Here is an 18326-nt window from a genome sequence, read left to right on the forward strand (position 1 = left end):
CGCATTGCATTTTTTATTCAGTGAAGTCCGCAAGTGTCAAGTAATAACCTCTACAGGACGATGGACTTATAAAGAATTTTAGTAAATAAAAAGGTCCAGTCTGTGGATGGTTATCCACTCCATAAATTTTATCCCGAAGTTCGATTGGATTATCGAAATACAAAAAAGGATATAAATATATCTCATGCAAAAACCGTAAAAAGAAAACGTCTACTGATTTATTCTATCTTCAAATCAATATTTTCCAAGTCCACAGTTCATAGGATACGTTTTCCAGTCGACGAACAAAATAATTTGAATGTTAAAAAAAAAACTAAATATTATTTCTAACAACGTAAACAATCTACACAATGCAGAGCACATCCAGTGCTGTGCCACAGTAACGAAATTAATTCAATAATTAATTTGAAAATCGACAAAAAGTAGATTATTAGGATACTATAAATAATGCGAAAGCGTATCAAAGTATAATAAAATGAAAACGATTTTATTTTTAAAAAGGAATGGAAAATATATTCGACAGTAATAAGAAATTTCAAAAGTTTAACGAGCTTATAGGAATTTTGAGAAAATAATATCAATAGAAAGAAAAGTAAAAAAATGTTGAATAAGTAACAAGGTATTTCACTTCGGACAAGGTTTTATTTTAATAAAACTTCTGAAAAGAAATTCTGTTTTTATGCTGATTGAATTAAAAGACGGTACTAGTTTTCCATTGATATGCCTAAGAGGGCTCGATTTCGAAAAATCCTACATCTTCCAACTTTCCATTTCGTAACGTACGTATACCCATGTGATTGAATAATACGCATACGTGCTATGATCTCTTGAAATTTTTATACTCAACCTAACCAATCCCTAAACACAATCAGTTGACATAAAAAATTCTAGATACTCGTTCACACTGATTTACCTAAATGCTGCTTATACGCAAATACAACGACATTAACTTTTATGCTACAAAAATGTATAATACGTAAATCCTGTAAACAGTTATATAGCTTCGGGCGTTTATCCTAAACCCACAGCTTTGTATGTACAGGTTACAGATGCGACTTGGGTAAAAAAAAGTCACGTTCCATTCGCACACAAAGCTTTTGTCTTCTCCGTCTCTTAAGCGCGATTCACAATTTCCAAGCTTCATTCGTTGCTCATATTACTACTTGTTGTCATTGCACGCGCGTCTAGCTAATAATAAACTTTACTCGAGTGATCGACGTGCGCCCACATAATCAGACGAAAAGTAGAGGGTGCCATTTTACACAAGGTGCAGACCGTTCGAGAAATTCCATTTTCCCCGGACAGAGCTGACATACCTTGCGGATTAAAAAAGTTTTCGTAGTTGGCTTACAGAGTTTTATTGGGACAAGTAAATTGTATTTGGTAAGTTATACGTTACAAATACAAGTGGGTTTCTTTTGACAGTCAATCAATGAGATAACATTTTGAATTCTATGAGTCAAGACGATCTTAAAGATGCTACAAGAAATAAGATGAGGTACGTGTAACGGAAACATAATATTGTTTACCTACGACGTTTTACCCTATTGTAAAATATCAATGTGATAAAAGAAATTACAATACGAGTCGTCGATATAAATATTTGTTGTCAAGTTGGCAACTGATGAAATTTTTCAAAAAATACCACTAACAGTCGAAATTCACGGAACGAAAAACAGTCAGTATAAAAAGTAAAAAGCTCTACTCCAAAAAGTGACCAGTTGATATTCAAAAACGTATAAAGTTGTAAACTAAAAATGAAAGGAAAAAAGACAAACTTTCAAGTGGAGGAAATCGTACGATTTGAGTCCCGGCCAGCCTCAGGGGCACAGCCTCGCGGAACCCGGTCGATACCAGGTGCGGTTTAACTGTATCTACCCTGCTGGAGTACACCTATTCTACAGACTCGTCTCACAGAGCATAACACCAACACCTAACCGGATTCCTGCAGTTCACCTCAATATGAGCAAATCCGCTTTACAAAACATGAATTCCCTTGAAATTTATTTCCAGCGTAATGACATAACGATTGTCAAAAGCATCAGCCCCTACTCTACTTGTTTAATTTTATTCAAACAATTCCCTTCTCTTTTAATCTACGTATTTCTTTTTTAATTATTCAATCATGCTAACATACGCCTATACCCCTAACTCGTGTACCCACTCGTCTATACCGCAAAGCAAATACTTGGGAAATTGCTCATCTCGAAAGACAGCAACTTGACATGGCTAAGAATTCAATTTCATTTATGGGTATTCCCGGTCTCTCCCTCTGTTCGTCTTACCGTTATATCCCATAAGAAAGGATATGGGATCGGCGGTAGAATGGAGAATGCAACGAGTGAAAAGTGACTAAATGAAACGATAAGAGACACTAAGTGTGATAAACATACATATACATACGGGATGGTTATCCAAGTTGATCAGGACGAAAAATGTGAGATTAGACGAAATGGAATAGGACTGTACCAAAATTCGACTACGATACCTCGCAAGAGTTTATAAGAAATGTGACCATAAAGTATTTCAAGATTCATAATGATTAATGATATTCAATTTAAAAAGTATTAAGCTTTTATAACCAGATTCTATCTATCGCATACACTCTATATATAAATACACTCATGAATGAGTCGATGATTATAATTATATTACAGAATACGAGGAACATTTTCGAATGCAGCATACCATAATGTCAAACATACAATAATATACGAATATACCGTCGACATATTGAAACGTAAGTACTAACTTATTTTGATTTATTCGCATTGTAAAAGTGACAATTACAATACTTATGAAAGCATCTATTGGTTCCACCTGAATTCTGTGAAACTGTGTAGATCGCATCTAAAATCTAATGCACATCAAGGTGATTCTGTTACAGAGAAAAAATGAATGCCTTCATTCCAGGTGATGTTCTTTATTCTGGAATTAGAATTTTTGTGATAAATTTCTAAAAATTCATATAAAACTCAGAGAGCACAAGTGACAGCGATTTCCATCGATTCACATATTCTTCCTTTAGTACCAAAACCCCGATAAAAGAAGAATTCAAGACCCTTTTTTTATATACCTGTATAATCAACAGAATAATCGATAAATGTATATCTTTTAAATTTGTATTCTCCACGTCTCAGCGATACCATGGCACGATCTATTGTACGAAAAGCTGTATTATTAAGGGGTAGCGTCAATTGCGTAATATTGCAACGCAAGACATGGTAATCTAATTCTTTTTAATGATAGTGAGTGCTTTATTATCGCCGCTCCAACTGTTAATGCCAATGGCTGAATTAATGAGTAAGAATTTTCGTTAATGTTTAACAAGATCATATATCTTCGTAAGTCGATCATATATGAACATAAATTTCGTTAATATTTACAAGATCATAATAACATATATCTAGAAAGCAATAATATAACCTGAACTATGTATATATGTATATGCGTGTCTATACATAATCCAGTACCTCGATGGTCAACGATTCTCTAAACTTTCATTAGAAATACATAGATACAATGCACTATAGGCATCAATTTGAATATTGAAATGCAGAAAATAATTTTCGTACTTTTTATTATTACTTCTCGGGAAAAAAAAAAACGATGAATTCAAGCTTACATAATGCAAAGGAAGTTGGAAAAGTGTGCGAGAGGTTTCAGTAAACCGTAACAAATGAAAATTCGCATTCGCGCTTGAGTGACCTTAGTTGATTTGCTTGAAAACGAAAAGTTGTATATGGTGTTGAAAAAAAAAAATAATGACATCCCTCATATTATAATTGTTTGTTAGGCAAGTATAATTGAATCTTATAGGATTTCTAAATGGTAGAAACTTAAAAAGCATGACAAAATAATGATTCCTCGCAATATTACGTAGCTGAACGACGGTTATGGTTCATGAATTTGGTTGGTCGATGAGAGCAATTGGTCGATTGATTCTTATATAATTGATCAACCCAAATTCATGAACCATAAACCCTGGTTCGACTATACCAGTCAATTATATCAATTCCACTAATTACGATTACAATTGATATAATTAGTAAAATTAATTGATATTCAATAACCAGAATGACAGTGCAATTACGAAATATTCCCCAAGAGTCTCTTCTTCCCTTTTCTAGTTTCCCACGGAAGAATTTCTTTACTTTCTACGTTAACATTTACACTGGTAAATAACTTAGAAACGCTAAAAAAATATTATTATCGTGAACACAATTTTTATATGTTAAACATACCTCTTAGATGGATCTTTTGATTCAGTTACGAATACGTATGTATTAAAATGTATTTTTTCAGGGCCGTAAGTAAAGTTCATAGGTAAAGTTCGATTTCCAGTGCGTAAAGTGTTTTTTTTTTTCATACGGTGTACAGTGTGAAAAGTACACTTTACGGACTGAAAATCGAACTTTACCTATGAACTTTACTTACGGCCCTGAAAAAATACCATATCCAACTCATGCGTGCTGTTTTTCACTCGCATGATCGCAAGGCGACTCCGCCGGCGATTCGTTCGCGACGATTATGGTTCGTGAAAAAAAAAAGTTCACTTTACGCACTAGTTGCATAATATACTATTTTATAACAAGTACCGAAAATTTGGCTAGAACAAAAATAAATAGAACGAAAATTATAAGCTGAAAAACATTGTTTTTTTTTTTTTTTTTTTTTTTCAAATTATATCTCATCTCCTACCCACCACAGAATACAATAATTATTTTTTAAGTTCGTAAAATACAATTTCAGCGTAACATAAAACGTTCTAAAAATATTGTTAAAAGTAATAAAAACCCGATATCGACATCACTAATAATACATAGGTACTGTGATAGGGTAGACCTGGTAGCACATAGTGTAACTAAAGGGAACGAATAAAACATTCACATACCCAAGAGAGTTACCGCGTGAAAGCACATGTTGACGAAGTCTCTAATTAACAAGGTAACAGTAAACCGAATCACGAATTCCATCAAAAGCTCACTGAATGATGAAACATCGTTAAATATCACCAGTGGCCAACAATCAAACAAAAAAGAGATAAATAAGTACAACATCAATGACAAGAATAAAGCAACACAACATAAAGAACAATTTATTATACATCCGACATATAAATTGATCAAAAGACTCCTTAAAAAATCCCAAACAAAATTTCATTTTATGTATTGTTCTTTGGATCAATCCCTAAACACCGACTTTGTCGACAGGTAACAGGTGAAAATAAGGTAAAACGTGTCTAACTGTGATAATGCACGAAAGTGAAATATTGAGCAAAGTGAAAACAGCGAAGCGACATATTAACCGAATGGAACGTGGAAAACGTCATAAATAAATTCAAACCTTGTCAAAAGCTTTTAAAGTGCCTAGCGAATTCTCATTAATGCACCGAAGAACCAATCGAAGCTTCTAACGCATTTCCGTTCCCTTCGTTAATCGAGTCGGATGATGACACATAAAGAAAGAAGTCAGGAGCAAACGATGACGTTAACTGACACGTGTATTGAAATAGACATTTATTTAGAATTTCTTCTGGTCACTATTTGGCAACTGACGGCCATGTCGCGAAACACTCTTCAAACGCAACCTTTGACGCTTCTATCAGTTGAACACATTTGGTTGGGCACCCATTCGGGTTTGCTATTGTTTGACGACTATTGCTCGTCGACGGTAAGATAGGGGGTAAGATTAACGCTTGAGTAAGTAAAATTAAAAAAAGGGGAGCGATCCCTAAAAATACGTGTTTCGATGCACTTGACGTAGGTACAACTACGGATCGATGCAACCTACATACGTCCTGATTTTACCTTCACGTGCAGGTATCTTGCGACCTCGCTAAGGTAATCCTACGTGACGTCACTTTAATGCTGAGAGCTCGCATTGGCGTTTATACGCAGCTTCGATAAGAATATGTTTAATGTATAAATTTTGAATTCATTGGTGACTCAAGGTCTGATATATTTGGATTCATTTTTGATTCTATACTCTTATTGCGATGCATGCATATGAAAAATGCATTGTTTAATGAAACTTGTGTTCGTTATGTGAAATTTATTGTAGAATGTAAATAAATGTGATAAGGAAGTTCTATAACGTTAATTATAAATAGAAGCTTTCCTTAGCAGATGTATTTAATATCATTATTGGAAAATAAGGACGGGACATGATCTCCTGGTGTATATATATATACGGTATTCAACCGTATTCTATTTAAAGATCATGACGTCTATATAGAAAAGAGGGATGAAAATCACATGATGCCCTTTTCAAATCGAACGGACGAGTCAGGCGTTCGCTTTTCATGATTTTTTTTCGAGAAATGCAACGTGACGAATAATAAGTCATTATTATGTACAATGTCACCGTGGGTGATGATTCTAAAGCAATAATAAATATATTAAAAATTCAATACGATTATTACCTTAATTTTTACGCAAAAACCAAATAAGCTAATTTTACTAAATTTATTTCGTAGTACAGTATTATGTGAAAAAATATAAAAATGTGAAACGCAAGGAATATTAAAAATGAAAATTTATAACGCGTACACATTAAAATAACGGCACTTCACATAACCTCTCATAATATAATGCCCATAAAGGGACCATAATTTATTTATGGTTTGACATAAAGCATCAACATTAGGTACGAAGTAACGAAAATTCGTTGTTGACGTTTTGTAACGAAAATCGGTATAAATTACTTACGAGTTTTCGAGCTTGTACGGCAGGATCGACCGCCCTAGGCGGCCCGACCGAATTTGGGTCCAGTTCCGGAAAGTACTGGCCCATCAGGCCCATGTGAACCATTCTCACTCAAACTATATTTAAAACCTTCAAAGACCCGACTTTCGCTAGAAAATAAAAGATAAATATTTATTTGCACGATTAAGTAATTTCTTCTACTTGTCCCAACAATCTCGATATGTGGATGCTCATACTCGAAATCGATTACTTGTTGCGAAAACTGCGACCTGCAGTGGGTTAAGAAACTGGCGTAAAAGACATTGTTGAATGTCTACAAATTTGATTGACCGACTGGAGAAATCTCGTTGTAACAATGCAATTTCCTGCTTTTACTTTGAAACGTGATGCCGACTTCAATCCTACAAACTTTTCACAGAGAACCATAAGGGTTGAAAAATATAATAATAAATAAGACCCTCTATAATTTCATCGAGCTTTTCCGCTGCCTCAGCAATTTTATCTTTTGTAACGTGAACCCTCTGAAATACTATCAAGTCTATAGAAGTGAAATCTAATATCTCGAAATACTCCATTCACAATAGTAAATTAAAAACGACCTACAGCATAGCAACCGTCATGAAACACAAAAAAGAAAGGTGAAAATTAATCATAAAATTGTTATCAGTAATTGCGAAATATATTTACGTCAATTATATTATAGTTCGTGATAACAAAATTAGAATTTATTAATATCGCAAATATTTCTTGCATTGATACAATGAGATTTTTACAAAATTCAACAGGCTTTTATCGACTCCGAAACTTCAACTTGTATCACATGTTAAAGTAAGTATAATGCTGAGATCTATTTGTACGCAATGTGACAATGCCAGCATTATCTGTTTGAGATATTTAATGAAATATCACAACGAAAACAAAAAACAATGGTATCACGAAACACTGATACACTATTATCCACTGAACATCCACAAATCGAAAATAAAAGTAAATGAATAAGAACGCGGTCAAACCTGGCGAGATCGGAGATACTGCCGGTAGAATGAACTCTGTCTGTCTGTCTGTAGTCGACGCGCGTGTTGAGTGAGGTCTGACATCTCGGAGCGAAAGCTTCGTACGCCTCCGGCGAAGCTCGGGCACCCTCGTGCCAAGAGCTACCGGTGCGATACACCATGACCCGCGTAACGTGAGTTTTGGTTGACTTTGTTTACATTGGACTGAATATCGCAATTCATAAACTATATTTATGAAATTGCAGGAATTGAATAGATATTAATAAATGAAAAGGAAATACGTAACATATAGGGAACTTAGTGAAAGAGAAAAGTTCGATATTATATCCCAGCATTCTGAGTTTAAGAAAAACAGAATTCGTTTTTAAGAATGAAACAAATGGAAATAATATTAGGGTTCCTATAAATGTATCTTATTTTTGCAAAGTCAACAGTGTTCAGTGAAATTGTTTCATCGAACATGGAATAATATTAATCCTACAGACATAACGTACCGAACGAGTAACATAAGGGTGTACAGATTATACCAATATTTTAACAGAATATACATTTTTCAGATTTGAATTTCAGATAAGAAATCTCTTATCGTGCCTCTGCTCTGGCTATAGCATTTACCATTGACCAGTAAGCTCGAAATTCGGTTAAAGCTCTTTATGGTTACTTTCAGACTGAAACCATTCGAAAATCTTATCACATTTTAGCTCGTTAAATTAAATTCATGGCGCATTGTTCGTATCAATGTTTTATGAATGACTTTTACATTTTACTTTCAAAAGACTGTAGTATAAATAAAATATTGTTATTGTAAGAAATTCAGTATATTAAAAATGCATCAGCTAACAATTAAAAGATTAAATAATTAAATAATATATTAATTTAAAGGTGATTTGTACAGTCCTTATCAGCAATGGGCAGCTTGCTTGAACTGCGAATCCAATAATTAGATACACCCGTTATCGAAATTTACGTGAATCACGTGAATCTATTAACATAAACTTTACGACGGCGCTCGCAAAGTTTTGAAGGAAGGCAAGGCCTTCCATGAAAAAAATTTGCATCACGAATATACAAGAAATTTTTTTAAACGAAGCACCATTAGAAATCTTCTCGAAACTTGATATTATTCTAGAGCCTTGGCAATGAACGTTATCTTGCAAATTAATATAATATAAAGGGAAGATCATCTTCTGCTTATAAAGTAAAATGAACTTGGAATGAAGATCACTTAGCTTCAAAAAAAAAATGTCTTTGTAAGAGCATTAAATCACATTTTCACTAAACATGTTTCATCTCAGACCAAAAGCAACTTCAGTGATAAGCCTATGAACCTCAATTACAAAATTGAAAACTTGACTTTAATCCTTACTCAGATATTCATGATTTTTTGCGATTAATCCTTTAACTTTTAATTTATTATTCAAGATAAACTCTTTATATAATTTAACAAGAATCAGTATTCATCCGCAAATCAAAACTTCACGAAGTAAATGTCTTTAATTCTTGGTTAATAACATTTCAAATCCTCATAAAAGAACAAGGAACCAATTTCATAGTTTTCAACCGAATTTCTATTGGTGTGTTGTGAGATGAGCAGTGATCGATATTCTACCTTTATTCCACATGTAACATATTCCTTAAAGGTGTGTATCTCGATCGATGCACAATGTCCAGCACGTGCATTACGCAAAGCTTTAAAAAATATATCTATATCAAGATTAATTGATAAATTAAAATCGATTGGTGATAGATATTCAAATTACGAATAGACTTTGACAAATAAAGTTAATATATCGAAATCTGTAGTAGGATAGAATTTATTAAGTGATAAAATAATTGTTACGGGTATCGTGTAGAATGAAACTATTATTATGTCGCGGGTTCTCCCGTGGCTATTCCTTTCACCCACTGTCTCCCCGTTTCCAGTGTCCGTCATTTCTTAAATACTTGAAGGGTCAATCTCTGAAACTCAGCAAATTGACGATCTGCAGGTACTCCCTTCGCAAGGCCCTTCCCATGTGCGCTATATATCCACTTTCTTGCATTCCACAACTAGCACCCACTAATTTATGTGTCTCCATCCCCACTCCTTTAACTTATTTCCTAGTCATATCCAGATGCTCTCCCGTTTTTGCTTAAGACAGAAGAAACAGTCGTGCTCAAACTCGACGAACGACGACACGTACCCTCGTGCTCTTTTTGACCATCTTGAATCAATAGTCGATATATTTAATTTTTACGTTGAAGTCTTATTGAAATACCTGCCTTCTTTAATTGGTGTTAATGAAACTTGTATTATTTCATGAAATCCGGAGACGTTACACTTATAAAAGCACAAAGCAATAGTTTACTATACGATTATAGCATTGCTTTTAATTATGAGTAATAAATAAGAAAATTTAAGCTACTATATTATATTTTGAATAACTGATACAGAATTTGTTATTTAGATAAAGTATATCTCGAACAAGGAAATCTTCATTTTCACCCCAATAGAAAAATATGCCGCAGGTTTAGGTGAATTGTTAGGAATTTGAAAGCTTGGAATTCTAGATATGAACAACTGAAAAAATGATTCTGATTTTATTTTTGTTATTACAAGCAAACAATTTTCTTCTTTTCCGGTTAACTGACACATGTTGTTATGTATAAGATTCCATTGCATCATCTACGAAAGTTCCAATTTCCAGAGAAAATTGGACATTCAATATCATGATGATACATATAATATAGGGACGAGTAAAAAAAACTGATAGTGAATTCCCCAAAATGTTATTGGAATCATAAAATACCATAATTTATCCCACAATAATGTTTTTGACAAATAACCTGAAGGCCTGTCTCCATTAACAATGATGGATGGACTTACAAGGAAGGTACCTCAAACGTGGTTCTACGATTTCGTTCGTTTTGAAATATGTTATTCTACATACAAATCTAAGAGACACGAGATTTTTATCCGTGGTTAAACGGCTTTAAGGGGTGAAATCAACCCCCATAGTTGGGCTCCTCAAAGGCGGTTTTTCGCAGTTTCGCGTATTTCCAGTCGACATATTTAAATGGGACCAATTGGAGAATAGTCTTCATGATGAATAATGAAAAATTCATTTTGGTCGGGTTGGGAGGGGGGGGTAGTTACCCCTGCCATAACAATTGAAAAATTTCACTTTGAAAGTATCTGGCATTGTGAATTTCAAAATTTCAAGGACAAAATCGATTCAGCGACATTTAAAACCCTTAGGATACAAGAGATCTGAAGAAATCGCGAGCGTGCAAGGAATCCCGCCACAAGGGTGTCAGGAAACAAAGGGGTGGTTTTAGTAAACATACAACCGAACGTTATTGAAACGATTAAGCTTCTTAATTAACACATAAAAAGAGCTTCCTAATAATTAGGATGGCAAATTGAAGCAAGATAATGCCGCTTTAATGAGAAATTGATTGCACCGCCATAGGGGTGGTTCACCCCTTAAACGACGTTTTTTCGAAAAACGCAAAAACTTGTATCCCCTACTTTTTTTAGTACTTTTTAATGCAATTGGTTTCATCAAAATCAAATCGATAGTTTTTTTTGTTATAAAGATTTCACACTTTTCAACCCTTATACATTTTTACGCAATCACCCCCTGACCCCTCCCCCCCCTCCCCCCAGGGAGCGACCAAAACGCATTTTTCATTATTCATCATGAGGATTATTCTCCAATTGGTTTCATTTAAATATCTCGACTGGAAATATGCGAAGAAACTGTGAAAACCGCCTTCGAGGAGCTCGACTTTGAGGGTTGATCTCACCCCCTAAAACCGTTTTACCACAGATAAAAAAAAAAACACGTGTCTATTCAATTTTGATGAAGAGTAACATATTTAAAAACAAGCGAAATCGAAGAACACCCGAGATATCTTTCTTGTTAGTTTGAAAAAGACTTACGAGACCACGATGTATATACGAGCGTTTATAAATACGATAACAATTATGTCGACAGGAACAAAACAAACTTTTTATTTTAACTTTTCGTTACCGAACCGAAAAAAAATATTACATGACACTACGATGAACTTTGTCAAAATAAATTAAATCATGCTGAACGAGACACGAAAAGGGATTGAAAACTAAGACCAAAATCAATTCACCTCTTGACACAGATTTCAATGAAAATGAAATACGGAAAATAATTTTCCTTGAAAACAAAAAATCCTTGAAACAACCACCTTACACTTGATCGATCCCAGGATATACAAGATAAATGATAAAAAGTATAAAAATTTGAATATAAAATTTTTTTAAATACATCATAAGAATAACAAGCAATAAAAAGTTACAAAACGAAAAGTCACAAATTCTATATCTCTTGTCATTGGAACGCTATCATAAATTAACATATATGACATGTACAGCTTTTATCGTAACCACCAGAATTTAATTAAATATATGTATACATATTTATATATTACACTAATTAGCCACCACAAATAGAGTGTCATATGCAGTATAAACATGATCAAAGGGATGAGTAAATATTACGCTTGAAAGCAAAACCATAAGTGTATTTCATAGTTATGCACATGCATGCCTATGTACACGCATATACAATAGTTGTACAAGCTTTCTGATATTCATTATCTTAAACAAGAGAAATATGTCTTGTCCTAAAATTTATCATACATGTACCGATAATTATTGATTAAATGCATAGTACATACGGTAATTACAATGGCGTCTGCTCTCGACTCGTGTCACGTCCATGACCTTTTGTTAAAACGTCCAAGGGGGAGTACGATTCGACCAATCACCGTACGAGCTGGGTATAGCGTCACGATTGACCTAGTGCTCTGCTACCTTACTAATAGTGAATCGCAAGCTCACTACCCTCCAATCGCGTCTACTACATGGGTACAATTATTAATGAAGTCGTGTGACTGTGATATATTGAGAAAATCAAAGATGAATGTAGGGGACAGTCAATCATAATTGACAAGTTCTATTGGTATTGATACTAGCTTGAAAGCTTACTAATTTCGCTTCAATTATTATATAAAATATTTATTAATTATTTATAAAGGTATAAGACAAAAAATTGAATATAGTTAACACTTTGGATACCAAGTGGATTCCTCATGAGACCTCATTGTTTTATTTCTTCTTGGTAGACTGAACGAAGAATATATTTATCAATGTCTAATAAAGTCATACAATCATTAATACTGTTTAATATTATTGGAAGAAATTATATGTGCTACGGATTAGTTCTAATAGATAAATTATATCCGCGCTAACTGCCGGTAATCAGAGCAACTAAATCGAGGTCAAAATCAGTTAAAGTTGATCCAAGCATCATGCTGCTCCTAGCATACTACTGAAGCATACTATATCTATAGAGCGGAGCAGAAAACGATTACAGATGCGTAATTGTAAAAAATGTACTTGAAAATTCGATGAATCTAAGCACAGTCGATTGTTCTTTTAATCGACTTAACTATGAAATTCATACTTAAATAGACCATGTGCAATCGCCGTTGCAAATGAGCAAATCAAAGGCTGTCGATCGATTAAAGAATTAAAGGCATGTCAAACAGAAATGGCTCTGCTAAATATTTATCTGTTTGTGTCCGATAGTCGATAGCATACCGATCAATGCGTAAGCGAATTATGTCAGTTACTATACACGTGCATATCCAATGGTATTGTTATTGAGGTGAAGCAAAGGGAAGCAGTGCCGTTCATAATTCACTTTACGTAACATCTCTTAGTACCGTATCAGTACATAATGCGTGCAATGTTGAATAATATAACTGGTGAGTAAATGCTCTATTAATTTGTAGTAGTCCCCACAATTATTACGACGTGTGTTTCGTAGGAATTTGTTGTCGCATATTATGGTGGTTAAGTAAATATCACCAGTATAGTCAAACTGGTTGCGTCCTGGGAGATGCGTGGAATGTACATTGGCCAATCACAGCAGAGATTTTGGATACTAGATATCTTCTAATTGTATAACAGAAAAGTTCCGTTCATGGAATACCAAAATTTTAGTTCCATACTACTATTATTCTTCTGTAAAACTAGTAAAACCATTTTTTTTAACTTTATTCAAAACTCTACATGCACAATGGTACGCGTCTTTTGTTCTTGGTATGACCAATTTTGTGAAACAGTGCAAGTTAGTAATTCCCGTAATGCGAAAGAGACGTATAAGCAGTTGAAAGTAACGATTATTTTAGACATCGTTGTACGGTGTCACCTGTGTATCGTGGCTCGTACGATATGAATATTCCACTGAAAAGCTCTATGGAGAATTTTAAGCGACTTTCGAAAGCTTTTGATCCACTGGTTACGAACCTACGGAGGATAAGCTTGAAGAAAATACTGCATTACCGACAAAGTTACCGACGGGTATTCGAATATTATCATACGTGGAAGAGAAGTACCATTGCGGAAATATAAATCAATGAAAATGCATATTGCAGTAACGATTCTCATGTACATAATATAAAGAGTTGCTAGTGAAAGTGGAGCTTTGCGTGAAATTGTGAAATTCATAATTTATAAATTAAATGTTACAGAAGCATTGTCACGTACAAAGTGTACTGTACGTGTGTAATTCATATAAATAAAAAGTAATGACTGATCAAAAGGTATTATAATCGATCTATACGTCTGCATTGCATCCTAGGATGAAAATTCATTAAAGTTCTTCTTTATCACGTCAATTTAACTAGTTTACCAAGTGCCGTTCGAACTTTAAGAAGAAAACAAATGACCAAAAGCAGCTCTCACCGTGCGATCGTTAATAACCAAGTAATATATACTGTGTTTTAACGTACACGCAATCGAATTGCACGAGGTCACGTAAAAATTGTCCGTAATTTTCTTTCTTGTCTCAAAGGGATACAACGTCACTGCAAATCCAAGTGTCTTATTTCCCTATCATTTCCATAGTAGTCCCTTTTTACACAGTTCAAATTGTATTGTTATTCCCAAATATTCCAACGTAAAGATAACACACTTGTAACTGTGTAAAATGTGTGAGAAAGGATAAGAAAATAACACACTTGGATTTGCAGTGATGTCGCATTATGAGCACTGTGCCGGTTAAACGATATCGCGGGATTTCATTAGTGATTATGACAAGTTCCTTCAACTTATTTTTAGGATTATTTGGAATTGACAACTAATCATTAGAAAACGTTATAAATATTTTAATTTTTTTGTTACCGGCAAGAGGAAACGATATACTTGATTTTGATCGTGAGAGAAAATAGATAAAATGCAAAAGCACGCAACTGGCCATTTCAAATATGACGACTGTGTGAATCAGCAACTGATTTCTCAAGGGAAGGAAGGAGAGAGGCCAGTTTGATGAATCGCAGGCTATAACTTTTAATCAAGTAATTTGAATAGAGCTATGACTTACCTCATTGTCAACACATTGATTTAAGGTAACTTACACGAACCTCCCTTATTACAATGTAATGTTTAATATGTATAAAAAAAGTATAGCTTCGTGAAAAAAAAGTCTTGTTATAACATGACGATTTAATAAAGCCTAAAACAAGTTTCGATGGCGTTGAAATAATATCAATTTAGCAAATGTTTCTCGATATAAATATTTACGCAAATTACAGTATGCCATTTCCAGCTTGCACCAAAAAACCTGTACTACAAGTGATACGAACACGAATGTCAAGTTGTGACATACTTGCAAACTAGTTCGACGTGACAAAATCGTTTGATAAATAAAGAAAACGCAATACGTAGTACTACGAGAATGTGGTATCGATTGAATTTTCATGTAATTCCTAAAAGAAATAATAAAAAAAAATTGCATATTCTTGAGACGCCTACAAACATTCAAGGTATTGATCCTGAACAAAATTTTCTTCTTCGACTACACAGAGTGTCACTGACGAATGGTGTCACAAACAAGTCCTAGGAGACTTAAGAAAAATCAATATCGGTCGCGAAAATGATACGGACAAATCGCAGGGCAAAAAGCTCAAAAAATAACTTCTAGCTTTCTCATAAGTAAAACATTTTTCCGAAAATTCATGAAAGGTACATAACGAATTAGGTTCACTTTTATAAGGAGCATGAAATACGGGATCCATTTCCTACCATAACATGCATATCCCATTCATATACCTTATATCGCCTCGAAAAAAAAGCTCAAGAGTAGCTCCTCTGGCTGGGCGGTTCTGTGAATTATACTGAATTTAAATATTATGTTTGATTACTCAGGTTCTGTTCCTATAAAAAGCTCGCCCCTCCGACGTCAATGCTTAGCTTTAATTGGACGATTAAAAAAAAAGTGCAGTACTCTATTCGAGGGTAATTTAGAGAAGCTCAGCCGTGAAATCGAACTCGGAAGAGGGCGGGAATTTCAGTGAAGAATTACGAATGCAGCCGTGCACGATGTTGTCAGCAAAATGCAAATTTCTTCGGTTACACAACCCCCGGATAAAGCACGAGTGTTATACGTGAATATACAAAACGATAAAGCTTCGAAAAATATTCGCCAGCGCATTAAAATGCTAATTTATTTATCAATTTTTCACACGGCGTTTACACCCACTTTTCTCTAAATAATCGCTTTTCGTTAGTGGCCTCTTATGTTGTTTCAACACGATCTTCGAGATGATAAACAAAGTTTCCTCAACATTTCCTATACATTTGGTTCACAACTGAAATTTAATACCTTGCAAGACTAGGACTTGCAATGCTATCGATTTTTGAGGAAGTAATGAAAAAGCACCCTCTACCCTTACCGAAGATACGACAGCGATAGTACAAAGGAAGTTTTTGTACAGTTTAAATAAAATATTTATTTTATTGAAAAATACAAATGTAAATTATTCTCTCCTGCAGGTATGTTAACTCTCATACATTTGCGGAATAGAACATTTTCAATCAGTAATAATATCGTATAATCAATACCATAAAAACAGTGGGAGTAGTTTATACCATCATTTTAAACAATAGAAAATCCTCCGGTGGAAAAATATTTTCTTTACGATTTTTTGAACAGAGACGATTTTCTTGTGATTCTTTGATATAATAAACGTACCTAAGTACTCAACGTAGCTCTGCTTTCCTATTGATAAAACCTACTGCATCTTTCATCCTTATTTTTCTTGAATCTTAATGCTAAAATTGAAATTGGGATTCTTCGTAGAATCCAAGGAAAATCAAATATCCTCAAGCTTCGACGGAACGTTGTGCGGAGATCCTAGAAAGTTTTCGTATAGATAAAGCCTTTCAGAATTTCTATTAACGGCATACCTATATACTATGTTGGAATTTAGTACTATGCGGTACGAATAAATGATCTTGAATCGATTCAATTGGCAAACGAGCTGAACTATCCTACTAATAAATCTAAATGAGGATTTAATTAAATCTTTAGCAAAATTTTGCACGAAGAGTCCTTCTTATCTGGCACGACTTTGTCCGTCCATTCAGATAGAATAATATGAACATAATACTAAAAAATAAAATTCCTTAACTAATCCACAAACTAAATATACAGAATAAATTACGTAATTGAAAAAAAAAGTGAAGCAACGTATTAATTTACAAATTTCTTAAAAATGCAAATTCAAAAATAATTTCTGTCCTAAACATAACATTTTCATTACTTTGATATACCTTAATTCTCCCTAAAAATAGTATTTCAAGAATGCGAAAGATATTATTTCGTTCTTCCCTAAAAATGTCTGTCAGTCTTATTATTAAGACATAGAGTTCCAGGGGCTATAAATGTGGCTCCGTTGAGAAATCCACATAAAGAACTGCAAAGATATTTCTATGTCTAACCTATAAACAATTCAGGAAAAGAAAAGAAGAAAAGAGCTAAGCTAAAAAGGAGAAACGACACATTCTGCGGGTAAATAAGTTATGCGCTTAGTCGACTATCAGAGCATGATAAGGGTTGGGTCGCTTCAGGTAAAACGTAAGCAGGGAAGACGTCACGGGATGTTAGGGGTAGCTAGGGAAACGAAGGGGTTGTACAGGTCGAAAGGACTAGTAAGCTTGGTTGTACGCAGTTTGTCACTGTTAAGCCTCGTGGGATACATTATTATTCTGTAGGCGAATCCTGCGCTAAGCCATCTTGAAAAATATTTCCTCGATTTATTCGAGAGCCCTAAATGCCATAGATGTCAAGTAATGCGCCACGTGGAAAAGAGAGAGCACTCATTTTACAAACCAATCTCTTTTCGAATCAACCTCTTCTTTACATATCTTATCCATCATACGTTTGCTTTGGCTCTTGCCGGTCAATAAAAAAAAAAAAAGCTTTCAAGCACTGCGAGATAACGATCTGATAGAAGCGCTCAAGATGGGATTTAACGGATTTGCAGTGTCACGGGATACATTGAAATATTCATATGAAATTGAAATATCAAGTATTTCGATATATCTACAGTGTAACAACACGTGATAATATAAATATAAAAACAGTTACACAAAATTTTGAAAATGGTTTCGAAACTTCTTGACTATATACATAGTGAATTATATATGTCTTCTCTCTTGGCAAAACATAGCAAGTAAATAGAATGGTACACAAAGAAAATAAGTCAATACAGATTGACTAAGGAAGACTGAAAGAGA

At 34.1% G+C, this 18326-nt stretch overlaps 1 protein-coding gene across 5 annotated transcripts in view; it reads right to left on the reverse strand.

Moving 5' to 3' along the window:
- LOC107263675 (synaptotagmin-7) overlaps positions 1-18326 on the reverse strand; it is a 201418-nt gene that overhangs the window by 100893 nt on the left and 82199 nt on the right. The window contains exons 1-2 of one of the 5 annotated variants that reach the window (XM_015731141.2): positions 7721-7789; positions 6711-6856 (exon numbers count right to left, since the gene is read on the reverse strand). The exons of the other annotated variants lie outside the window; for them this stretch is intronic. Coding sequence (XP_015586627.1) covers positions 6711-6812 — 102 coding nt within the window. The 5' untranslated portion in view covers positions 6813-6856; positions 7721-7789. Of the gene's footprint in view, positions 1-6710; positions 6857-7720; positions 7790-18326 lie in introns of those variants that run through there. 5 annotated transcript variants of the gene reach the window in all.

The sequence above is a fragment of the Cephus cinctus genome, unplaced genomic scaffold, assembly GCF_000341935.2.
Source record: "Cephus cinctus unplaced genomic scaffold, Ccin1 Ccin1_scaffold0160, whole genome shotgun sequence".
Lineage (NCBI taxonomy): Eukaryota > Metazoa > Arthropoda > Insecta > Hymenoptera > Cephidae > Cephus > Cephus cinctus.